Below are 24,020 nucleotides of genomic sequence, written 5' to 3'. Positions count from 1 at the left end.
TGAAGCTGTGCTCTCCATCCATCATCCACTGCTCCCACAGGTTACGCAAGACTGCTTTAAAGCTCCCGTTCACGGGGATGTCAAGTGGCTGGAGTATTTTGGTTAATGTGTTAATTTCACATATAAGTCGCTCCGGAGTATAGGTCGCACCCCCGGCCAAACTATGAAAAAAAGCGCGACTTATAGTCCGGAAAATACAGTATATACTTATTTTGTACAATGTATATATTTTTAAACATTCTCTTATTTTCTGTTTTTATTACATTTTATTTTCTGTACATTTTTAGATTATATTAGATTATTATATTTTATTTTAGAGAGTTTGACTTTCTATTGCATGGCACTGAACAGGAGTGTCCTCCAATCTCATTGTACATCCTGTATAATGACAATTAAGGCATTCTATTCTATTCTGTTCTATTCTATTCTATGAGTGGAAATTTAATGTAAATGTATTTGTACTTTTCCTTCATGTTTCAGTCAACAGTGTCTCTAAACCTGCCTCTGTGCTGTTAGCAGAGTCCACTTCAGTACTGTGATGCTCATGGTTGTAGTTTATCTGGTCTTCATGGTGATGGTGCCCATGGTGATGCTCAGGGTGAACCACACTGACTGGAACTGTTACTTTGTGACCTTCAGAGTCCCAGGAGTGGATGAAGAAGGTCCGGTGTCCTTTATGAAGAACAACCTGTCGCTTTACCTGGAAGATTAAAACAACCCTCAGTAGGAACACAACATGCAGGCACTGCATCCTTCATCAGAGCAACTCTTCACAAACTTTACTGCACTTTTTAAACTAACTCCAGTTTTGCAGTCCAGTCTGTTAACACTACTCACCATTAACACACCGTCTGCCTTTAAGCCAAAGTGACTGTCATCACTGCTGAAAGGAAATACTGAGGTCTGTGCAGTCAGTGAAGCGCACTGGGAAAGGATAGAAAAACAGATTACAAATGTGGTGCATATAGAGAAAGAACTGGCAAGTCTTTGTTGCTTTGCTGTGTGTCAGTCATTACTGCCTCTTCCAGAAAAATAAGGACACTTATTAAACCTTCATGAAAACAGTAAGTGATCAATCAATGACTTGTGTGCCAATGATTCTGTGTTCATGTGTAATGTATTTGCTTATGTTGGTAAATAGACTGCAGTCAACAGGAAATCACCAGTTTTGCAAAGATCTTTCTGACTTTGCATTAATGTATCTACATTATGATCAATCCGGTCCTTTTAAAATATCTTTATAGAACTACAATGTTATATTTTTGCAATTTCTGCTGCCCTCTTTGCCAGGTCTCTTAAAAAAGATATTTTAATGTCAATGTTTTATAAATAAAGAATATATAAAATATTTAAAAGTATATAAAAGTGATCGCAGCTTCTGCCTTGTGACACTAATATTGTTTCTTGACTTGATATCATTTATGTGAGATATGTTTGACATATCTTTCCCAGATTATAGGCTAAAAAGTGATTTACAACAGTTTAAATAGTGGAAATCAAATTTTGGCAAGCAATCATTTTTGGCACAATACCGGTGTTACATTAGGTGGCCCTAATGTTACCAACCCTGTTTATCAGAGGGAAAGTGGGATTTTTAGGAAAGTTGGGCCTAATATTAGCTAGCACAATGTTAGCTTACAATCAGCACTTGTTACACTGGCTCTGTTCAGCTGTCTGGAGACAGGAGGTTGGAATCTCTAATCTGATGAAAATCAGAAACTGCAACAATATCAGAAATAAATAACCATCTTCATGTGTGAGTTAGAACTCCGACTGCAGTTAAAGAAATGAGACTTGAGGTGAAGAGGAAGAAGAGGTGGGGATAAGGAAGGAGGAGGAAAAATAATAAATCATGAGAACAAATCTTGCAACAGGCTGGCGACCTGTACAGGTGTACCCTGCCTCTCGACCTATGTCAGCTGGGATAGGCTCCAGCCCCCCTGCGACCCTGAACAGGATAAGCGGAAAAGGATGGATGGATGGATGGAGAACAGAACAAGAAAGAGATTATGAGGAACAGAGTATATGGTTTCAAAGAGCTACTTGTGATCTCTTTAAGTAATTCATAACTGACCCTTTGCAGCAGTTTTTCAGGTTTGTCAGATTTCTTTCTGAATTCTCAGGAATCTGGAACATTCTAACAGAATTCTATTGGGGTGGAGCGTTAACTGATGAAATATTGAAAATATCTATATTACATGATATTGTGGTTGTCTTGGGACATATCTGTAAAAAAATTTGTTTTATCAGGATAACCTTATTTTGTCAAATCAAGCCTTCATTATGTAACTGATCTTTAAATTCAATTTCATGTTCATTAACTTACGAGTGAAACTGGAAACAGTTTTATGTTTAACTCAACTACAATGCATTCTTATTTTCTTCCTGCTCTTCTCTTCCTGCTCTTGATGGAGACGGTCACATCTTCTCTCGCTCCTGTGCTCCACACTCTACCTGCTTTGCTGCTTGCCGTAAATGCCTCTCTTACACATACCAAATAGGAATCAACATGGATCTGGCAAACTCGACCCTCAACACCATTGATTTTCTCCACTATGAGATCGGGGAAAGGGGCGCCCACATGTCCTAGTGGAATAGACCCCGTTGGGTACATAATTGACTCGTGGAGCGTGTGGAGACCTGTGTGTCGTTCAGCATTGCCAGTTGAGGACGTGGAAGACGTATACATATTACATTTTTTGGTAACGGGATCTCTTCTGTCTGGGCTTGGAGGATACCTGATTTACTGGGAAATTAAGGAAATCTGGCGAGACTGCACAACCAGATGGATGGGCTATGCAGAACCGTACAGACTCAGACTCAATACCTCATGGACCTGAGCTGCAGGCTGGATGCTCACAGTCCAGCTGCGAATGTGCTCGCAGGTGAAAAGGATTAGATCTGGAGATAAGGGTACACAGCAAGGACGGATGTGAATTTTCAGTCTGCATCTTTTCCTAAATAACTTAACACACTGGGTGTTAGGGCAGAAAAAGAGCAGTTCCAGTAACCCTATGGCAGATGCAAGAAGTGAACAGTTTACTTTGCCCAGGATAGGATTACTGGGGCCCCACCCTGGAGCCAGACCTGGGGAGGGAGCTCAAGAGAGAGAGCCTGGTGGCTTGGACTTAGCCAGTGGGCCTGAAGAGGAGCCATGGGCCCGCTCTCCTTTAGGCCCTCCACTTCTCTGGTGGGGAAGGAGCCTGAGCTAGTCCGTGAAGTTGAGAGATACCAGGTAGATATAGTCAGGGTCGCCTAAACACATGGCCCGGGCTCTGAAACCAGTCTCCAGGAGAGGGGCTGGACTCTGTTACAGTCTGGAGTTGCCCTCAGTGAGAGGCAGTGGACTCAGATTCAAAAGGAACAATGCTGTTTTCAGCCTGGTCACGTAATGCTGGCTCTGTATCCTCTCAAAGATATTCAAGTTTGCACGGGAGTTTGCCCATCCAGTCTACTGTGGTAGTAGGTACTGTGGACCTGGAGGAGGGATTTGACCATTGGGGTATCCTGTAGAGGGTGCTGTGGGAATATGGGGTGTCTGGCCCATTGTTACATTGAACCTGTATTGAGAGCTTGGTCCACACAGCCACTAATAAGTCAAATTTGTATCTGGTGATTACATCACTGGTAGTCAATAAGAGCTTATTTTTGTTTTACTCTCCCTTGTTGCCAAGACCAACCAATGAACCTGGAAATGACCCACAATACAGCACACACTGATTCTTACAGTGGTATGCAACAGCGCACACAAGGCAGCTACAGAAACTGCTCTGAACCGACGGAATCTGGCGTTCACCTCCGGAGAAATGAGACTACTCCTCGCTGCCACGCAGCCGCAACGTTGTGATGAACTTGTTCCGTCCTTGTGCGTTTCCGGCCACTTTATCAGTGAGAGAATAACAATCAGGAACAATCAATACAAGGACTCACAAATGTCAGCAAATTCCTGGAGAGAGCTGCTAAAACTGTTGGGATGGACACGAGGGAATGAAGAAAGTGAAAAAACAGGGACAAGCTTTGAGCTTGGGAAATCTTTTTATAGCCTAAGCCTGCTTTAAACTTCTCCACAACCTTATTCCTGACCTGTCTGTGTGTTCTTTGGACTTCATGATGCTGTTTACTCCCCAATATTCTCTTAACCAACCTCTGAGGGCATCACGGAGCAGCTGTATTTGTACTGAGATTAGATTACACACAGGTGGACTCATCAGGCAACTTCTGAATGCAACTAGTTGCACTCAGAGAAAAGGGGGCTGAATACTTTTGCAAGCCACTGTATATCTGCTTGTCATATTGGTTTTGATGGGGTGACACCAGGTGCACATCCACTTACACATGCTTTTTGATAGGGGTTCGCCAACTGAGACATGTGGTTAGGTCCAGTGTCTCCTCGTGAGACGTGACATTGGTGCTGGAGCCCCGTTGTTGACCCCCCCCCCCTTTTGAACCCATTGAGTCTGTAGATATAAAGTTTCATTCATATAAGTGGCTGTGGCTCAGGGGGTACAGCAGGTCACATACTAATTGGAAGGGTGGCAGTTCAAACTGGCTGAATGCCAAACGTATCCTTGGGAAAGATCCTGAACCCCAAGTTCACACACACTGAATGTGTGTGAGTGTTAGACAGTAACTTAGCTTAGTTACATATGGAAGTCAAATTACCATTATATAACTGTCATTCCATTTATTGCTGTAATTCAGGTCTAAATGCTCCCACAGCTTTGTACAAACAAATCTTTCATGTGAAATGATACTGAACGCTAGAAACAAACACCAAACCATTTAATTCAGGTTAAGAGTGAGAGAGCAGATTCCTGGGTTGTTCTTACCTCTGCCCAGCCTCATCCCCGGCGTCAGGTGTTGCTGAGACACTCTGAAAATCCATAGATCTGATTCAAATCCAGGCACACACTTTGGCCTCTCCGCTATTGCTGGTGCTGAGATCTAAGAGAGGAGAGGAAGTATTTGAGTTAGACCTGGAATAATGAATTGGCTAATTATAAGCAAGAGGAAAACATGCTCGTAGAGTTTGATAGCTTAATAACATTTTTAATCAACAACTGCAAACTTTAAATGTTTCCAGCTTTGAGAATATCAGGGTTTGCTGTTTTTCTTTGGTCACCAACAGATGAACACCTTCTGGTTTTGAACTGTTAGTCAGACAGGAAGGAGTCGACAATCAAAATCAATTTCAAGCTAGTTTAACTTCACTTTATTGGTGACCATTGCCATCTTGTGACAAGCACACAAAAAGCACTGCCTTCTCATACCCTCGTTCTGGGTTTGGTTTTTACAGTAAAAGTCCATCTGAAATAATGGTTGCAAATCAACAATGAGCTGCATTGAGCTGGCAAATACATATACATTTTAAAGACTGACTAAGGAAGAGTGAATGATTAACTATTAGTAAAATCACATATAGATAATTTTTTTATTTTTAATATCACTCTGTGTTACTCTAACCACTAAATTTCTGGATGTCCTTTATTGTATTCTTAGACAGAGATAAGCTGAGGGATCTCACACACTTCAGCACCAGTGCTCTCCAGACTTTATATCTTTCAAAGATGTTCTTTGCACGCTGGCAGCCTTTAAAATAATTTTCAGTGCGGTCCTTGTACCTGACAAGGTGTCATGCCCGGGGAGGAAACGGGCGAGGAAGGGCAAACACGCAGGACACCAGAGGTAAACATCACTGAAAAGGGATTTATTTAAGCAGGGAAAAAAACAAATACAAAAACCGTGGAAGGGAGACGACGGGCAGACACAGGGAGCACAGGGAACACACGGGCACACAACATCACACGCAGGCACAATAACGTCAACGACGCGACAAGGAGCATGGGAAACACAAGGCTTAAATACACAGAGGGGCTGAGGGAAGAGGAAACAGGTGGGCACACAGGTGATTATGATTATCCTAACGGGGGGAAAGCAAAACTGAAGACAAGGAACAGACGACCATCAAAGTAAAACAGGAAGCCAGAAGGGGGAGACAAAGACGCAGACGCAGACTAGACACCAGGAAAACATGTGGAACAAGATGACAACATAGAAACCGAGAAAATAACAGAAACACCAAGAAAACATAACACACTGGGCCACCGGCCCAGGACATGACACAAGGAATGTTTGTTTTTGTTGTTAAGCCACTTAACAATGAACTATGAATCATTCAATAAAGGCACCAAACAATGGGTTTAATGGAGTGATGCATCCAAATTTTTGTTGAAATTGTCATCAATATGTATGTAGGAGGTCAGGAGAGATTTACAACACTGAATGTCTACAGCTGTCTGTGAAACACAGTAGAATCTCTGCCATGTTTCAGGGATGCATTTCAGCCGGTGGTATGGATTTCATTAAAAATTGATGGAATTATGAACACAGACACATCCCAATGATGCCCATAATGCACTTTCTTTTCATTCACCTTATGTACTCTGTTTATACTTCACTCTGTATTTAATCATTAGTTATTATTAATTTCTGGTTCTGTTCCACAGCATGTCTTTTGTCCTAGAAAACTAATTAAAAAAAACTAATAAAAATGAGCAAAACCGCCCTAAAAACTAATCAAAACTGAGTGAATTGGAGAAAAAAGTTAGAACTGAATAAAACTAAAGTATAATGTAAAATCCAGAACTATTATAACCCTGGTCATTACTTGTTAAAGTTGAAGGAATACTCTTTGTCTCTCTTTGTCAGCCTGGCTACAGTGCTGAAAACAAACCTGGGGTTGTTCTTATTTTCTTCAATTAATGATGAGTAGTAAGATGTCCTAGCTTTTTGGAGGGCTTTTTTATAGAGCAACAAACTCTTTTTCCAGGCTAAATGAGCATCTTCTAATTTAGTGAGACGCCATTCCCTCTCCAGCTTCGGGTTATCTGCTTTAAGCTGTGCGTTTGTGAATTATACCACGGAGTCAGGCACTTCTGATTTGAAGCTTTCCTTTTCAGAGGAGCCACAGTATCCAAAGTTATACGCAGTGAGGATGTAAAACTATTGACGAGATAATCGACCTCACTGGGAGCAGAGTTTAGGTAGCTGCTCTGTACTGTGTTGGCACTGAAGAACATAACAATGAAGGAATTAGATCATGTTGTGTAAGCACTTTGAGTGCTCAGATAGAGTAAAAAAGTGCTATAGAAGAACTATTCCATTTACATTCTTACAGCAACACACACCCTGATTACCAATTATGATGAAATATATCTACGTTTTTTTTTCTCTTTAAAATCTTTTTTTGTCAGTGCCTTCCCTCCACACTTCATCCTGTCACATGTTTGGTGTCATGTTTCACAGTAAAATAAAGGTTAAAAAATAACAACACGAGGCAGCAGATTAATGGGACAACAATGAGAGGAGGAAGGAATGATTTACTGTGGAGTTTAAGTGGAGTTTCTCTTACAGAGTTCCTCAATGCCCCGTCTACTCTCAGTTCAATTCAATTCAATTTGTACTGTTTAGCAACAAATCACAACAGTTCCCTCAAGGTGCTTTGTATTGTGGGTAAAGACCCAACAATAATTACAGAGAAAACCCAACAGTCAAAATGACCCCCCCTGTGAGCAGCACTTGGTGACAGTGGGAAGGAAAAACTCCCTTTTAAACCTCCGGCAGACCCAGGCTCAGGGAGGGGCAGTCATCTGCTGTGACCAGTTGGGGCTGAGGGGGGAGAGCCTCTCACACAACTGCTGCTCAGTTTAGGTTTTGGCTTTAACTCACATTCCTCTGTCACCCCTGAGCTGACAAAGCTGATAAAGGTGTTACTGGGTGATTCATGACCATCAGTGTGAATGTTGGGTATAAACTTATATGATGTAAAAAACAAACAGTTGTGTAGTAAAAATTCTTCCAATTCCAGCCTTCTATGCATATGAAGCAGTTACAGATTTTAAACAAGTGTTTTAAATCTGCCTAAGTTATTTCAGCAAGTGCTGTGGCTACCAAAATTATTCACAAGAAAAAGGGAATTACTGCTTTTAAAACAACTATCGTCATGTCGTCTATGTCAGAATCAAATCAGTAAGTAACAACATGAACCACATTTTTTTAACTTTGAGTAGAATGGACAATAAGACAAATGACTGAACACCAACTGCAAAAGTATAACCAAAGGAGGAAGTCTCACCTGAAAAACAATGACTGCAGCACCAAAAACCGTGAACCAAGTGGACCCCATCTGTCTCCCTTTTTAGTATTCCTCACAACTATATGGTCAAATCAAATAATGGTAGAAGCTGACAGCATTATTATCAGCAATGATCTGAGTCTGAGCTCAGCCAACCACATCTGCAGATCTCAGTCTTACTTCCTCTTAGTGATAATCTGTCTCTCACTCACCATGTCTTTCTCACACATACACACACATTGAAATTGAAATTTCAACCACAATTGTTTATCACGAACCTCAAGAAAAAAAAAACTAAACTTGCTGACAGCGAACTATTTTTCATTTGTAAAACCAACCACAAGTCTTTGTGAAGTTACTAGTGTGAAGCCAGCCTGAAAACCACCAACAGCTGTCTGAACAGCAGCGGAAATTTTCTGTTCTATTTTCATACAGTGTTGAAAACACATGGTGATATTCTCCAACAGAAGCTACATACAGCCGCGGTATATTGATGACAGTGATTTAAGCCTGGAGCTTTCTTTTCTTCAGTAAAGTCATTTGCTAATAAGCTGTAATAAACTCACTCACTGAAGTCATTCTCTGTGATAAACAATAATCAGTATCAATAATTAATACAGAGGAAAAGTGCACTTCCTTTATCCATCCATGCTTTTCTTCCCGTCTCTGTCTGGAAGCAGTTACCTGACAGGTTAACAGTATTCATGCTGGTACCAGGAGCTGAGGAGGGTTAAGTGAGAAGAAGAGCTGGCAGTTGGTGAGATGATGAGCTGGATACACCGGGCAGAGCACAATAACTGAGCACTGTAAAAATTAATGCAAGCACAGCAAAGTCTACATAATTTTGTTCATGTGTGGTGTTGGAATCCACAGTGGACACTTATGAGCCATGGTTATCACCTCTGCTAATGAGAATCAAGATCAAAGTTACTGTTTGACAACTACAAACACACAAATGTGTTTAGTGACACTGATTCTTGAGCAACTTGTCATTGCTTTATACTGAGTTAGTAAAATAGGAAATAGGTGCAGTGATTTATTAAAACAGACATCAGTGGAAATGCAGCATGTAAGACAAACACAGAGTTTGTACAATTCTAACAAGTCTGAAATGTTTGTAATAACCTCCTTTTTTCTTCAGCACAGTCTGAACTCTCTGAGGCAGCTTCCTGTCATTTCTTTAAGTAGCCCTGAGGAACAGTTCTCCAGGCTTCTTGAAGGACATTCAAAGCTCTTCTCTGAATGTTTCTGCCTTTTGTTCTGTTCTCTGTCAGGATCATCCCACACTGCTTCAGTAATGCTGAGGTCCAGGCTCTGGGAAGGCCAATTTATGACGATGTCTTCCATTGTGTGTTTTTCTGTCCAGGCATGTTTTACTGTGTTGGCAGTGTTTGATATGGTGTTCATAATTCCATTAATGTTAACAGATGGTGACCCCGTGTGATACAGCTTCACTGTAAATACTTTTAATACTGAAGGTTAGAGTGTTTCTTATGTCCCTTTGTGTTTTTAGTGTGAGTGTGTGTGTCTGTGTGTGTGTGTCTATTAGCTATGTTGTGACCATTAAGCACTGCAAGCTCCAGTGTTGTGAGTCCTAATAAATTGTTTTGCTTCTTTTAGTGTTGGAATGCAGAGTGGCAGTGTGGCCCACTCCACAGGTGGAGGTCCCCCTTTTGCTCACATTTTGTTTTATTGTACAGCACTGTACGGTTGTATGTATGATTGTGTACAACTCGTAAACAATTAGTACTACAGTCGTCTCCTCATGTTTTTAACTTTTGAATTACATTTTTCTTAAAGTATTTTTCTTTTCCCATCGAGCCAACTCTGGTGTGTTTATTTGAACCTGTGTAGTTTTTTATTCGAATTGTGAATATACCTTCAAAATTCTGTATTTCCTGGGGGTGAAATTCCCCCAGGTGGGGTTGTTGTGACTGATTAAGATGACAGGGTTCTAGCAGCAGTCTCTGATGTTAACTGTAGGGATGGTATGCTCCAAACTGATGACTCAATAGTGTGTGACCCAGGTCAGGTGAGAGGCCCAACCTACCACACACTCAAAGGAACTGCTGTAGGCGTGCATTCAGTTGACTACAAATAAAACTTTATTGCAATATAGAAATACACACAAGTCTCCTGGGTAGGTTTTGATTTAAAAAACGAACATTAAAAAAACAGCTACAGATCAATAAGTAAAAAATAAATTTAAAAAAGAAAAAAAAAAAAAAACCCTGGCTAGAGGAGGTACAATAAACCCCACAGTTGGCGCATACACACAGCAAAACCACAGATTAACATAAATGCACATGCAAACAGGGTTCACTCCCACTATCCTAATTTGCCGCTACGCATGCACAAGAGGCGGCCGAGCAAACAATGAGAAAAAATTACAAAAAGAAAGGGTCTTACACCACTTCCTCCTCGCTGCTCCGCATGTTCCCAAAAGATAAAATAATAAAAACAGAAGTCAACACAATGTTCATCCACACAGTCTGGTTACAACGACATCCGGGGTAAACAAAGCCCCACAATTCAAACCCCGTCGCAAGCAGATGCGACCTTTCCTTTCAACAGGATGCCAAAAGAGGGAAACTTCGGTTTAACCCACCAGTGTTTGCAGCAGCATCATGAAACAAACAGGGACATAAAACACTGGCGGGACAACGCCGGGCAAGGCAAAACAGCAGCGTAGTATTCTATAAAAAAGGGGGAGACAAGGCAGGACACAAGGGGGTTAAAACAATACACCATGGAGGGGATACCCTCTCGACCTTAGCACACCAGCAGTGTTTACCTGTACCTGCCTCCAATTTTAGAATCCACCCCACTGGGAATAAAATGGGCTCACCGCAATGCCACCTGGTGTAGGAGATTCACTCTTCCTACAACCAGAACACAAACTTTAATACTAACTCCACTCTAGCCGAAGTAGGAGTGAAACTCCTCACTGCCCATAGGCTTAGGAACCGCGGGGGAAGGGGGGGACATGTCCCCCCCAATATTGGAGACAGGCATATTTGTCCCACCCAAAAATTACACCGCAGAGGAGAAAATTCTTTAACTCTTTTATTTTGAAGGCGCAACATAGCGTAATGCCACCGCGCTCCCCCCGGCCCCCCTCTGAACACCTCCGAGTGTTTGGGAGCTGGAGACAGCGGCAGGAGTCAGAAAACGGTCTGTCAGGAATGTCACCATGAAAATGGCTGTTTGGCAGTTTACTTTCATACAGGGGCCTGGTGGCCATCGGGAGGTTCGGGAGGTTTCCCGAATGGCCGGTCGTTTCCAGGCCGAACTGGCCGTTGATCAGAATTTTTCTTTTTTTTTTTACACAATTAAGCACAGCAGCGCTGGCGCGGCCACAGGTGCAGACAGTGATGGTTGGTCGCGAACGTTGCGGCTCTAAGAGCTGGCTCTTTGAAGTAAATGACAGGAGCCGGCTCTTTTTTCATCAGGAGGGACTACAAACACAACAGCCTAGCAGTAGTGGTGGGTGGATCGATCTAGTTCAGCAGATTCAGCAGAGATGGCTTGTGTGGTGTGTTCTTTAGCCTTAGCAAAAGGCTGGACCTGCAGCCCTGTTTCTGCTTCTTCTCCCTCCACCATCTACGACGCCTTCCAGACTCGACAGCAATCCACAGATAGCCCAGCAGTCTCGCTGTGTTGTCTGGTACATTGTGAGTGTATTGAAAGTCACTCGCAAACAGAAGCTGCAACAATACCACATACAGATGCAGCCACCTAATGTTGCCGCATCCAGCCAGACGTCGGCCAGCTGAAGTCCAGCTCCCAGCTGGCCGACGTCCGGCTGTCGTCGGGCTGGAAGTCCCCCTCCTTCTCCTGGGCGTATCTACTTTACAGCATGAACACACCCCTTTCCCTCAATTGTAGACTGTCACCAAAAGGTGGCGCCTTCTTAACAAAAACGTTGAGTTCTGTGATTCAAAAAAGTTTTGGTGAAGTATCAAGTTTTGAAAACCTAAAATAGATGCCTAAAATTTTTGTCAGTATGACCTTTCACACATTTCCATTGCGAATCACCAAAAGATTCCTTTGTTTCACTTCATCTTTTAACTAAATAAGTAAATAAATACAGTAGGTTAAAAAAGAAGCGGTGCTGCGCTGAGCCAACCCGGTCTCACGGCAGTTCATGCAGTAGTCACGAAATTTAAGCTATTGATTCGTGCTCATGAACACGAATTCCCTCTTTTTTCGTGTTACTCGGCACGACTTCTATTCTGCCTGAAATGCAGTGGGATAAAGTTCGTGCCTCTGAGCACGGCTTCTAAGCTGCAGTATAGTTTTTTTTTTTTTTTTGCCCCTGTCCCCCTTTTTTCCCCCTTTTCTTTTGAACTGGAAGCTCAGAAGCTGAATTATGCCTTTAATTGCGATCCTTAAGCGCCACTTTTCCTTTTGACATGAATTTCTCCTTGTTTCATTTAATGTGGGGTGCTGCTTATGGTTGTAACGATGACATTTGTGGGGCTTTTTATGTCTAAATTTATATTTACGTGTTTATGGTTAGTGCTATATTCGGTGTCCAATTTTTTCTGTGAGTTCCGTGGTCTGAAGCCGTTTTCCCTCTGTGTTAAATCCATGAACCAACGATGAATAAATAAATGAACTACAGTACCCATCACCCCATCGGCCGTAACCATGGTCACGCGTATTCCCGTTGCTGTCCAGGTAAATTGCATTAGTTCACCCGCTTCGGATGTTATGAGGTAATTACTGACTTTGTTAGCGGTTTTCAGGCCCGTAGATATGGGCCAGCAAGGGCCGTCTGCACCTCGTAGTCAGTCGAGAAGGTAGTTATCGTTCTAACGGAGGATCACTGACAGAGGGATGAAGGACTACAGACGAAGGACTACAGAAGCCATGCTCGCTGACTTCCGGCGGATGCTGCAGTGTTCAGGTAAGAGGATTTCAATGGACAGCGTTTATATAGTGATATTATTAAGGCAGTGAGTTGAAACTTGAGCTGAGCTGAAACTTACAGTGTATTACATTCCCATCATGGAGAAGCTTCCAGACTCTGGGAATCCTGTCAGTGAGCAGGGACTGATTCACTGTCCTCAGCTTTAAACAAACCCAGTCTCCATCTCAGGTTTTGACTCACTAATTTGAATCACTAATCTAGAAGCATCAGGCTACTTACTTTCAACACCATAATTTTGTTACTGATTCATTAATATGTTTTACATTGTTGTTGTTTATCAGTGGAGGGAGCAGATTTGAGAACAGCAAAAAGAAGCACTAAATCTTTTTTTTTTTTTTTTGTGGTAGAGGAGGTTCATCTTTAATACTTCAGGCTATATCAGCTACCAGTTTATAAACCTGTTTAGTGCTGCAGCAACAATCAAACATTTCCGCTTCATACATCATTGTAGTTTGTGTCTTTGCTCTTTCAGAACTGAATTGGAAATCCAAAGGTGCTGGAAAGCTTCTTCTCCAACCCTCAAAGCCAAACTTCACCCATGAGAGCTGACAGCATGCAATCATTTTGAGAAGTGACATTCTCATAAATAAAGGTGAGCAATGATACTTAATGTGTACTTTTTGATTATCATGTTTAAAGGTTTGTCATTGCTCACAGTGGCCTTGTATTCATTAGGCATTTCCAGAATAGTATCCAGCAGTTTCTTGTGAGCTGAGCTGAATCATTTTTCTTTTAATACATGTTTAACATTCACTTGAGTATTACTTGTTATACATAACTGTGGCTCTGAAACAAAGGCTCTCCTGAAGGAGAAGAGAGAACCTTTAGATCAGGAAATAAGGAGGAGCTGAGAGCTGTGCAGAAGGATCTCAGAAGGAAAATCAGGGATGGAAAAAACACCTACAGAAAGAAGATGGAGGACCAGCTACTGCAGAGCAACACCAGTGGAGTTTGGAGAAGCTTGAACTCAAGTTCAGGGCACAAACCAAGCCCTAAGGTTGTAGGAGACTGTTGTAGGAGGTTGGAGAGTGGGTGAACAACTTGGACCACTAGAACTACCAGCATTTTCACACTACTCCTTTTTCTACCAAGCGCCTCCAAATGGCAGTTTACATCTCATTAGGCCAACCTTTTGTTATGTACACGGGGCCAGTAGATTCGGAATGTGTGTGGGATGGGTGTGGGGGTGGGGATGGGTTTACCAATGATGACCCAGGGTCGCCAGGTGTATAAAAAAGCCAGGTCACAACACATATTTCACCTTTAATAAAGACATATTTGTAATTGTGATCTCAAATTTGGAAGAGATGTTTTGTTGTTCTCCGTGCTTCAGGTTCAGCAGCAGATGGAAGGAAACTCAACAGCCACTAATGTAGCCGTTGTGCTGACTGTAGACTGCGGGATCTCTTCAAATTGTTGTATCCTCCTCTTCCTTCCTCGTCACCCACTGCTTCAGATCTTGCTGTCACATCAGACTGCAGCAGTTATGTTATTTAGCCATGAAACATGTTTGTCACCCTCCCTTGATTTTTTTCAGGCTTTTCAGAAAACACAAAAAACTGAACCGAATGTTGAAATTTAATTTAGACAAAAATAAAATTAAAAAAATGTCTTGACCATTTTTTTAGGAGGGGTGACGATATATAACCTTGTTTCAGCCTGTTTAGGAATGCACTGAGATCAATAACCTAATTTCCAAAGCAGATCTGGAGAAACAGCAAAAACCAACGGGACCCTACACAGCCACAGATGCTGCTCCAGAGCTAGAAGTTCTAAACCATAAACACCAACCTGGGAAACTTGCTAAGTGTGACAGGTCCAACATAACCCCAGATACAGCCCAGCCACAGGGTGAACCAAATCTTTCAGATAATGACAACAGAGAACCAAACGCACCTCCCTCCTAAACTCACCAGCTGCACCAACCTGACATTTCTCCTCCCTGAGTTAAATAGATGAATGGAGTTAAACGGTTACAAACATAAAAACCACAGGTCCACAGACAGGAATCAGTGAGCTGAAATCAGCACAAAGCTACCTGAGAGGCTGTATTGAACTACTATATATAATTTAATCATTTGTCCTGACTGGTTTCACCTCAGATGTTCTTTCTCCTTTTGGTAGATTTCTCCCTCCTCTGTTTTGATGCCAAGAAGAAGAAGAAGAAGCTGCTTCAGAGAAGTGGGCTTCATGGTCTCAGTGCACAGGCTGCCAGTCACACTCACACACAGCAACATGTGTTTTCACTGCCACAATCAAAACATTGAACAAAATCTATGTATTGTTGTTTAGAAATGTGTCACATTACTACATGCTAAGGTGTGTTATTAAAGAAAAAAATGAGTTCTATTTTTCTGGTTTGATGATATCCGAAGCTTTTGATTCAAAACGTTTATTTTCCACTGGACAAAATATTTACTGTTGCACATTTATTTCTCATAGGGATTTTTTTTTTTCCATATTTCAGTCTCTGGTTCTTGAGAGTCATGGCTCTGTCTGGTCTCTGACAGAGATCCTTAAAAATATTATTGGAAAGTACCTATTAATTTTACTTTCAAACAGCTTTATGTGAATGTTATCTTTTCATTTATAATTTTTAATATATTGATCACAGTGTAGTGTACAGTAGAGGCATCCAAAAATGATGAGACTGGGCTGCTTGTGTGTGATTTGGAAGGTTTGTGTCTGTCTGTGACTCTGCAGAGGTTAAAGCTGTGATCCAGTCTCAGTCTCTGACTGAAGGTTGCTGAGACTCTGATTAGATACACAATGTGAAGTTCACAATTCTCTAAACAAATAAAACAGTAATGACAAACATGAACATCTGTACTTATTTCAGAGACACGAATGTTTACAAACATAATATTTATTTTAAGGATTGGACTTCATAAAGCGCACTGATGTTAGAGTGTGTGTTCATATTTAAATCATTTTGTAGGCTGAAATTGTAACGCTGGACCTGAGATGGTCCAGAGAAAGTAAACACATGTTAATTGGAGTAATATCAACAACAGACTGAGACAGACAGCTGTGAAATGCGCACACAATGACGTCACCTCATTCACTGCTAGCTACACTGCTAGCTACATCGTATCATTCATGATCATCTATGTAAACAATGTTTAAAGAAGCCGCCACAGCTCTGCAGCTGTAACTGTTTCAAATCATATATTTTTGCTCGTTTGAACTCTGAGGATGTTTTTAAAACGGTCTTAAAAGGCTGTTTCTATGGTGGTTGTCACGGACGCCTCAGTAGCTTCTTAGGCTAACCTGGCGCGTCCGGTTCCTGCTGCTAGCTGTCTGCCGCAGGAAGGCTGCGTCCCATTTCAAGGAGCCGCCGCTCCGCCGTAACTGTGGCTCAAACACCACTTTATCCTTTAAGAAAAGGCCTTTTATAGCCACTGATGACACACACACACTAATGCACGTCACTGTCACAGTGTGACTTCACGAAAACCTCTAAAGTATTGTTTATAAAATGGAAAATGAACCGGGCATTGATCTGATGATGGAGACTGGGGCTCTGCAGCTGACGTTTCACAATCCTGATTGACTCGCTGTACATTCATATAATTAATCAGAGCAGAGTTTAGACTGCACAGTGCGCTGCGCTCACTGTTACTGTGTCAGCTGCTGCCTTCAAATTTTATAATTATATAGACATATCTATATAATTTTCCAGCCCAATGTGTTCACAAGCTGCCCATCTGGCAACACTGCACCATCCACCAACATTTGTCCGAACCATCTAGATTCATATTTGTGTTATTTTTTTCATCAGGATTTGGGTTCACACAAATTTCAATATTAGGACATACACTTCCACGTTATCTTGATATGGCAGTGTCAGTGAGGATGAAAGGTTTGGCGAGAGACTGCCAGCAAAAGTCGCCTTTATTTATAATTCAGTTTTGTTACTGTTGGCTGTTGTGTGAAATTCTGTTCCCCCGTGAAAATCTGTTCCCCCTGTGTCGGGAGCACAAACTGCAGCCAGAGAGGCGGATCCGACTTTCTTCACGGCGCTTCTGATCGATTTCTCGGTAAAATGACACTGTAAAAGACTTGCTGGTAAATTAATTTGTTACCATGTCATGGAGGGGGAACACAATATTTTGGATGGCTGAAATATTTGGTTCCCCCCGTGTAACTTTGGCAAATAAAGAGCAAATGTTTTCATATTCACAGGAGTTGTTGTTCTTGATGAGAGGAATAAACACGGTAAAGACTTTTACCGAGAAATTGATCAGAAGCGCCATGAAGACTTTTGGATCCGCCTCTCTGGCTGCCCTCTCCTGACACAGGGGGAACAGATTTTCACGGGGGAACAGAATTTCGCACAACACCGGCAAGAGTTCGTGCGGCTGTCTGCTGTAAAGCCGTCATTCAGAACCGGCCATGGCTGTACTTTGGGTCAGAATAGATCCGCTAACAATAAGCAGTCTAAAACACGACAATCAGTTAATAAATTGCTTTTTTTTCTCTCATTTCAAATTGTTTCTGAACTGTTCGTGCTATGCTGGAGCCTCAAGTCTCTAGCTTCTCTCTCCTCAGAGTTCGAGGACTTCGGCAACGGACAGCCGCGTCCCGTAAGTGGCACGGATGTAGTGCGGGGTGGCTGTAGCTCAGTAGGTAGAGCAGGTCACCTACTGATCGGAAAGTCAGCGGTTCGATTCCTGACTACTCCAGGCTACATGCCAATGTATCCTTGGGCAAGATACTTAACCCCAAGTTGCTCTCCGGCTGTCCTGTCGGAGTATGAATGTGTGTGAATGTTAGTTAATTAAAAGCTCTTAGCTTAGTATAAACATGGAAGTGCTTGTATGAATGTGAGTGCATGGTAAATGTAAAACGTGTTGTGTAAGCGCTTTGTAAGCACTATATAAGAGCTAGTCCATTTACCATTTTATATGGCAGGCTACACCCTCCTATTTTGATTGACACCTCGTTCGGCCAATCATGTAACTGGCTGCACCAAAAATCAACCGAAAAGCTACGTGACACACCCTGGCTAATATTGGCTCTGGAAAACCCATTTCTTAATATGATTGGCCGAATGAGGTGTCAATCAAAATGGGAGGGTCTAGCCTTTCATATAAATGAACTACCGTATTTTTCGGACTATACGTCGCTCCGGAGTATAGGTCGCACCAGCCAAAAATGCATAATAAAGAAGAAAAAACATATATAGGTCGCACTGGACTATAATTCGCACTTTTTTTGGGGGGGGGGGGTTGATAGAATCCGAGACCCAGAGCAGAAATTCCATCTTGAACGGCAATTTAAAATAATAATGGATTAAAGAACAGGACGAACATGGTTACGCCTACGTTATGCTAACGTAACACATTCAGCTACATGACGCACAACGAACACGTGTTCGGTATGTTAACGTAACATTAAGTTATTCAGATAACCATAGCATAAAGAACATACTAACAAGTTAACCAAACCATCAATCCATTGAATTCTTCATCCTCGGTGTCACTTCTAAACAAATCCGTACACTCCGTAGACGAAGCGCCGCTTCCTCTTCTGTGTCGCGTTAGTCAGACTCGTCGTCAGCTGCAGTTCCAATGGGCCTGTTGCACAATCGCTTCCGTGTTCGGCGCGATGCGGCTCCACCGCTTCCGGTTAAAAATGGCGACGTTCTACACCCGATGCTTGCAAGAGCTCCCAACATTAAATGTCACTGATGTTCATCGGATTTGCAGGACAATGAAAGCCCCAGCCAGCAAACTGGATAAAGGATTTAAATTATATGCTGCATCATATATACACAACTATGAAGGTAAGAAAACAACAATGAACCGCAAAGTAACGTTTGCTAACGTTAGCTAAGGTTTTATGTGCTTCATTCAATAGTAATTTTCGACATAACCTCGCAACATGCGTTCTTAATGTTTTGTCTTATACTAAACTATAGACGGAGTTTTGTTAACTAATGTCACTCTTGCTATTAGCTATTATTATATTATTGTTAAATAGTTAGCTATTTAATGCTAATCTTACTGTGTGCCATGTGCTTAAGTACTAACGTGAGTAATGCAGAAACACTAACGGGACTTGCATGTGTGACTTTATTCAGTGTCCAATAAAGACAGGTTGTCAGGCGAGGTCAGCGTGAGAGCCTGGTGCTACAGGTCAATGAGGAAGAGTGAGGCACCACACAGATTAAGTGTAGGCAGGAAGCAGTGTAATGTTGTTCACCCCGTTCAATGGGGTTCAGTTCAGTTCATTATTAAAGGCCCACCAACTTGAATGTTTTATCTCCCTGCTTTATCACACATAATTTGACTGGTCAGATCATTTGATCAATGTGTGTTTGGGTGATCAGAAACAAATTTACATTAAGTTAATACTATACAGCAAAGCTATTTCAGTTATCAAGGATGGTTAATCAGATTTTTTTCAGTAGGGAGAGAAGGCAACACTAAGCATTCAGGAGGGTATGCCTGTTTTATGAGCATGGGTCAGTAACCATAACACTGAACCATGCTCCTTGTTGGCTCTTTTTCCAGAAAGTGATGTTACATTTCTAATTTTCTTTCTTGTTCTTAGATTAAGCTTCTGGATTCATCACCAGTGGCGCTGACATCCAGCCAGTGCTCCTGTGTGGCAGGCACTGTTATGTGCAATCACACAGTGGCACTGCTCTTCCAAACAGCGCACTACTCAGAACTCAGAGTTCCTGTTGTCCCTCCTGTCCATAGCTGCACCGAATCTGAACAGCAATGGCACAAGCCACGCACAATGGTAATTTAAATGACATTAAAGTTTTTGTATTAGTCCATGTTTACATATAGACAGTAGAACCATCCATAGTAAATATGTCTTATGTTAGGGTGTGAAGCCAGGACCCATCAATTCTATGGTCTTCACTAAGCCGGTACCAAATAGGATGGTCCAGACTGGAGTACGGTAAGTAGATTTATGAAATTTTGTTTCCCATGTGTCAAATGCATATGTGTATTTGTTCATGCATATACAATATGCCAGAAGCAAGTTTCTATAAGTTCAGAATATGCATTGATTTACATATGTGTTGTTTAGCACACTACATATGAGAAGGCAGCTGATTATTATTACAGTTATTCAGAGATTCACATATCTAGACATACATCCCAGTCTCAAATATATGCACTGTTTCAGTTTTTTTATTTTTACTTCAATATAATAACTTTGTCCCTTGTATTGTTATCATTATGTTTTTCCTTTAGGAGTGGATTCTACAGAGGCATGGTGGGTCCATTACCAGATCGCTGCATGTTCAGAATAACAGAGGCATATGCAAAATTTAAAATTGAGGACAGGCCACTTGTGACCACGATGAACATGAGACCTGATAAGCCCCTTGTGGAAAGTGCCTTTGGTGTGGTGCAGGAGGGCAGTGTTCTATCATATCAGCAGCCAGTTTTGAAATCCCGGTACATCACACTACACCATGATGCACCACCAACACCACACTTGCCTCTGGAGGGTTACGACATCTTGCCATTAGACTGTGCGTTTGTGTGCTCAGAAGAGGAGCTCCTACATCTCAAGAGCTTGTCTGTAACTCTGGAAATGGTTCAGAAAATAGAAGCAGCTACACGTGAGCAAAGTTCCAGCTCTGAGTGGCATCTTCTCCGCAGGCCCAGAGTGACTGCATCTAGGTTTCGCGAAGTGTGTCATGTCAGAGGCCAGAGCTCTGCAGAGTCACTTGCTGAACGCATCATGAAGGGAACAAGGCAAACAGCAGACATGAGGAGAGGTGCTGAGATGGAGCCAGCAATAGCAACTGAGTACAGTAGGCTAATGAATGTAAACTACTCACCCTGTGGTCTAGTCATTCACCCCACTGCCCCCTGGCTTGCTGCATCTCCTGATGGTGTTGTATTTGACCCCAATGAATACCCCCAGTTTGGTCTTGTTGAGTTCAAATGCCCAAATGTACAAAACTTCATTGACTGCAAATATGTACAAATAGACTCTGGTTCTCCTGCACTAAAGAAGAGCCATGCATATTACTGGCAGGTACAAGGACAACTGCTCATCAGCGGGATGCAGTGGTGTGACTTTGTTGTGTGGGCACAGGAGGACTACCTTGTGCAGAGAATATACACAGATGCAGAGGTGCAAAGAGCAATCAGAGAAAAAGCTGACCATTTTTTTTTCTACACATATATGCCAAGATACCTGTGTCTGAAAAATGAACACTGAACACATAAGGGTAAAAAGGATTCTTCAGGTTTGCTTGTGTAACAGTTACATTTTATTTGCAATTTAAACATTTTATGAATTTGTTTCAACAGTTTACGTTTGTGTGAAATAAATTATTTTAGAAATGGCACTGATTTAGTTTTTAAAACACATTAAGATACTGAGTTTGTATTATATTCAGGACAAACAACCCCATACTGATGTAGTTAAACTTACACAAGTGAAGAAAATGACAAATGTTTGATGTAAAAAAAAAAGACTAACAAGATTTTAAATAATCTGGAACATGTATAGAAACACAGTAGCATAATATAGTATTAATATTCAACATCTGCAAAAAATTAGAACTATCAATAACTAGAACTCAACTATCAACATCCAAGTATAAGTTCTGTAATCAGATTTTGTCAGCTGACTGTAGGGGCTTCAGCTGCAGGCCAATTTCCATAAAGTCACCCTCCTAAAATAATAGCCTAAGTAACTTTTTCAAAAAACAAAACTGAACCAAATATTAAAAATTTGATGATTTAGGTAAAAATAAAATTAATTTTAGGATGGTGACAATAAGCTCCTTGCATTGCATTCTGGTGTCTTGTGGCTCACTTAACCCATTTTTTAACTAAAGCTGTATTCTGGTAATTTGAAAGCATACATGCCACTGCAAACAGCTGGTTGATGTTGTAGACATGTGATAAGGTGATGATGCCATCAAAACGTTTGTTCTGTTTTATCCTCCTAATGACTCGCTCCACATGTACTCTCAGTCTGGCTATGGCCTGTGTCTCCTTAACCTGGTATGCTGGCATCTGCTTCTGCTTAGACAGGAAAGGTGGACAGTACACTTTGCACTTACAGCAGTCACTGATTAGAAAGCCCTTATCAACCATCACTGCCATGTCTTCGGTCAACTTCTCAGCGATGCCTGATTGCTTGAATAGCTCCTTATCACTAATCGAACCACCATACAGATCAGAGATGAATGTCACTGCACCATGTGGAGCTATGCCAACCAGGGCTTTCATAGTGCAGTGGGATTTGTATGAGGAGTACATTTCACTTTGGAGTAGTGGTGAGGATGGTGTTTGGCATCTCAGCTCTGTACAGTCTAGGATGACCTGGGTGTCTGGGAAATCTTTAAATTCCTCAGGGAGGTAAGCCTGCACTTCTGCACGCATAAGCCAGATGCATTGAGACCCCAGTGCAGTGGCAAGAAAACTTGTCCATGTTGCAATAATACGGCTCACTGTGGACTGGTGTATGTTGAATCGATGTGCCAGGTCCCTCTCCCTCAAACCAACCGACAGGAAGACGAGAAAAAGAAAGAACTCATCGATTGGCTGGAGCAGCTGCCTCTGGGAGGTTAAAATAAAAGAAAATGTTACTTCTTATGCTACAAACTAGTAAGATTATGCTTTTTTTTTTTTTTTTTTTTGGCTGAATGTTTTGTAATGGTTATGTATACCATACCATGGGGTAAACAGTGGGGGACTGTAGCACACAGGTGTATGTAAGGGAGGCTGAGTCCTTTAGGATGTAGACCTATATAAATGCATAGATCTGAGTACCAGCATAACTTACTGTTGATGAACGTGCAGGTGTCACCACTTCTTCATTCCTCTTGGCAGCTGATTTGGCTCTTGAGACCCTGACCATTTTATAAATGCAAGGCTCAATCAAAAACCAAAATGCCATCAAATGGTCATAGCTTGGAAATCTATTCACAAAAAAGAAAAACACAATTTCAATCATTAATTAATGCTCCACACACTGAGCAAAATGATGTCAGCTTTGACAACTAAACCAGTGTCTCAAATTGTATGCTATTTAACTTTCAGATAGTATGATTAAGAAGCTATTTGGTTCTGTATTTTATCTATAGCATTAGGATATTGCTTAAATACTAATGCATCTACATGAGATATATATGTGTGTGTGTCTAGATACAGTGTTTTTATTATGACAGGAAACACTTTAATTTAACTCAGTGGTTCTCAAACTTTTTCCATCATGTCCCACTTTGCAGGTCGAAACGGCATTGCTGCTCTATGTAAACAAAAGACGGTGGAAAATAGCGCTAGCCGCTATGCTAACGTACCTGCTGCCGTATACTGATGGGATTTCCCAGTTATGCCATGAAAATTAATCTTATGTTCAACTTAACATTACTTTTCTCCCAGGTCGTTTGCATCCCACAGATTGAGAATCACTGATTTAAGTGATGCTGAAATTTGTATATTTGAAACAGTTAGCTTGAACAGAACTTAGGTGTACCTGGTATAGAATCTGATGTCGGTGTCGGAGCCAGCAAACCGCTGTAATCCAAACTCACGCTGGACACGCAGCTCCTGTATTTCCTTCCTCAGATCCTCTACCTCTTTACACAGGTCTTCTGCAGCTGATGCAGACATGTCCAATGCAGACGGTTCAGGGACTGAGCAGTAGTCATGATCATTTGAGAGACCCTGCTCTTCCTGCTCCTCAAGATGGACAAGTTCAGTGGGTCGCTCTGTTCTCTCCCAAACACTACGCCGCAGTGGCTCAACTTTAAAGCCATTCCACTCAAAAAGCGTTGGTACAGCACCTTTAATCAGTCTTCTTCGACCATCAGGGGTCGTTGGCTCTATGAGCTGATCAGTGGCAAAGTGTCTGCTACAGACCTTAGTGTGAGCGGTAAGAGTGAAATCATCCCGGCGTATGTTTATCAGCCATCGTTTTCTCAAGTCGGACTGAGTCGGAAAACTATGGAAACTT

The 24,020-nt window shown here is 41.7% G+C and overlaps 2 protein-coding genes and 1 long non-coding RNA gene across 3 annotated transcripts in view; 1 reads left to right on the top strand and 2 right to left on the bottom strand.

The window, feature by feature from the left end:
• Positions 1-3,547, bottom strand: part of LOC115777821 (cadherin-1-like) — a 56,814-nt gene extending 53,267 nt beyond the window's left edge. Inside the window, exons 1-3 of the mRNA XM_030725820.1 lie at positions 3,478-3,547; positions 2,828-2,901; positions 503-700 (exon numbers count right to left, since the gene is read on the bottom strand). Of these exons, the coding sequence (XP_030581680.1) occupies positions 503-700; positions 2,828-2,901; positions 3,478-3,547 (342 nt within the window). The remainder of the gene's footprint in view (positions 1-502; positions 701-2,827; positions 2,902-3,477) is intronic.
• Positions 3,548-18,700: 15,153 nt separating this feature from the next.
• Positions 18,701-19,945, top strand: LOC115777824 (uncharacterized). Its single transcript, XR_004019692.1, has 3 exons — positions 18,701-18,858; positions 19,629-19,823; positions 19,912-19,945. It is a non-coding gene; the product is annotated as an uncharacterized LOC115777824 (long non-coding RNA).
• Positions 19,946-21,832: 1,887 nt separating this feature from the next.
• On the bottom strand, positions 21,833-24,020 carry LOC115777826 (uncharacterized). Its single transcript, XM_030725823.1, has 3 exons — positions 23,541-24,020; positions 22,848-22,983; positions 21,833-22,621 (listed from the first exon to the last, which is right to left on the bottom strand). The coding sequence occupies exons 1-3, from the start codon at positions 23,675-23,677 to the stop codon at positions 21,869-21,871; spliced, it is 1,026 nt and encodes a 341-aa protein (XP_030581683.1). The 5' UTR covers positions 23,678-24,020; the 3' UTR covers positions 21,833-21,868.

This window comes from Archocentrus centrarchus, unplaced genomic scaffold (genome assembly GCF_007364275.1).
Source record: "Archocentrus centrarchus isolate MPI-CPG fArcCen1 unplaced genomic scaffold, fArcCen1 scaffold_79_ctg1, whole genome shotgun sequence".
Lineage (NCBI taxonomy): Eukaryota > Metazoa > Chordata > Actinopteri > Cichliformes > Cichlidae > Archocentrus > Archocentrus centrarchus.
This window is presented reverse-complemented; position numbering and strand designations above follow the sequence as displayed.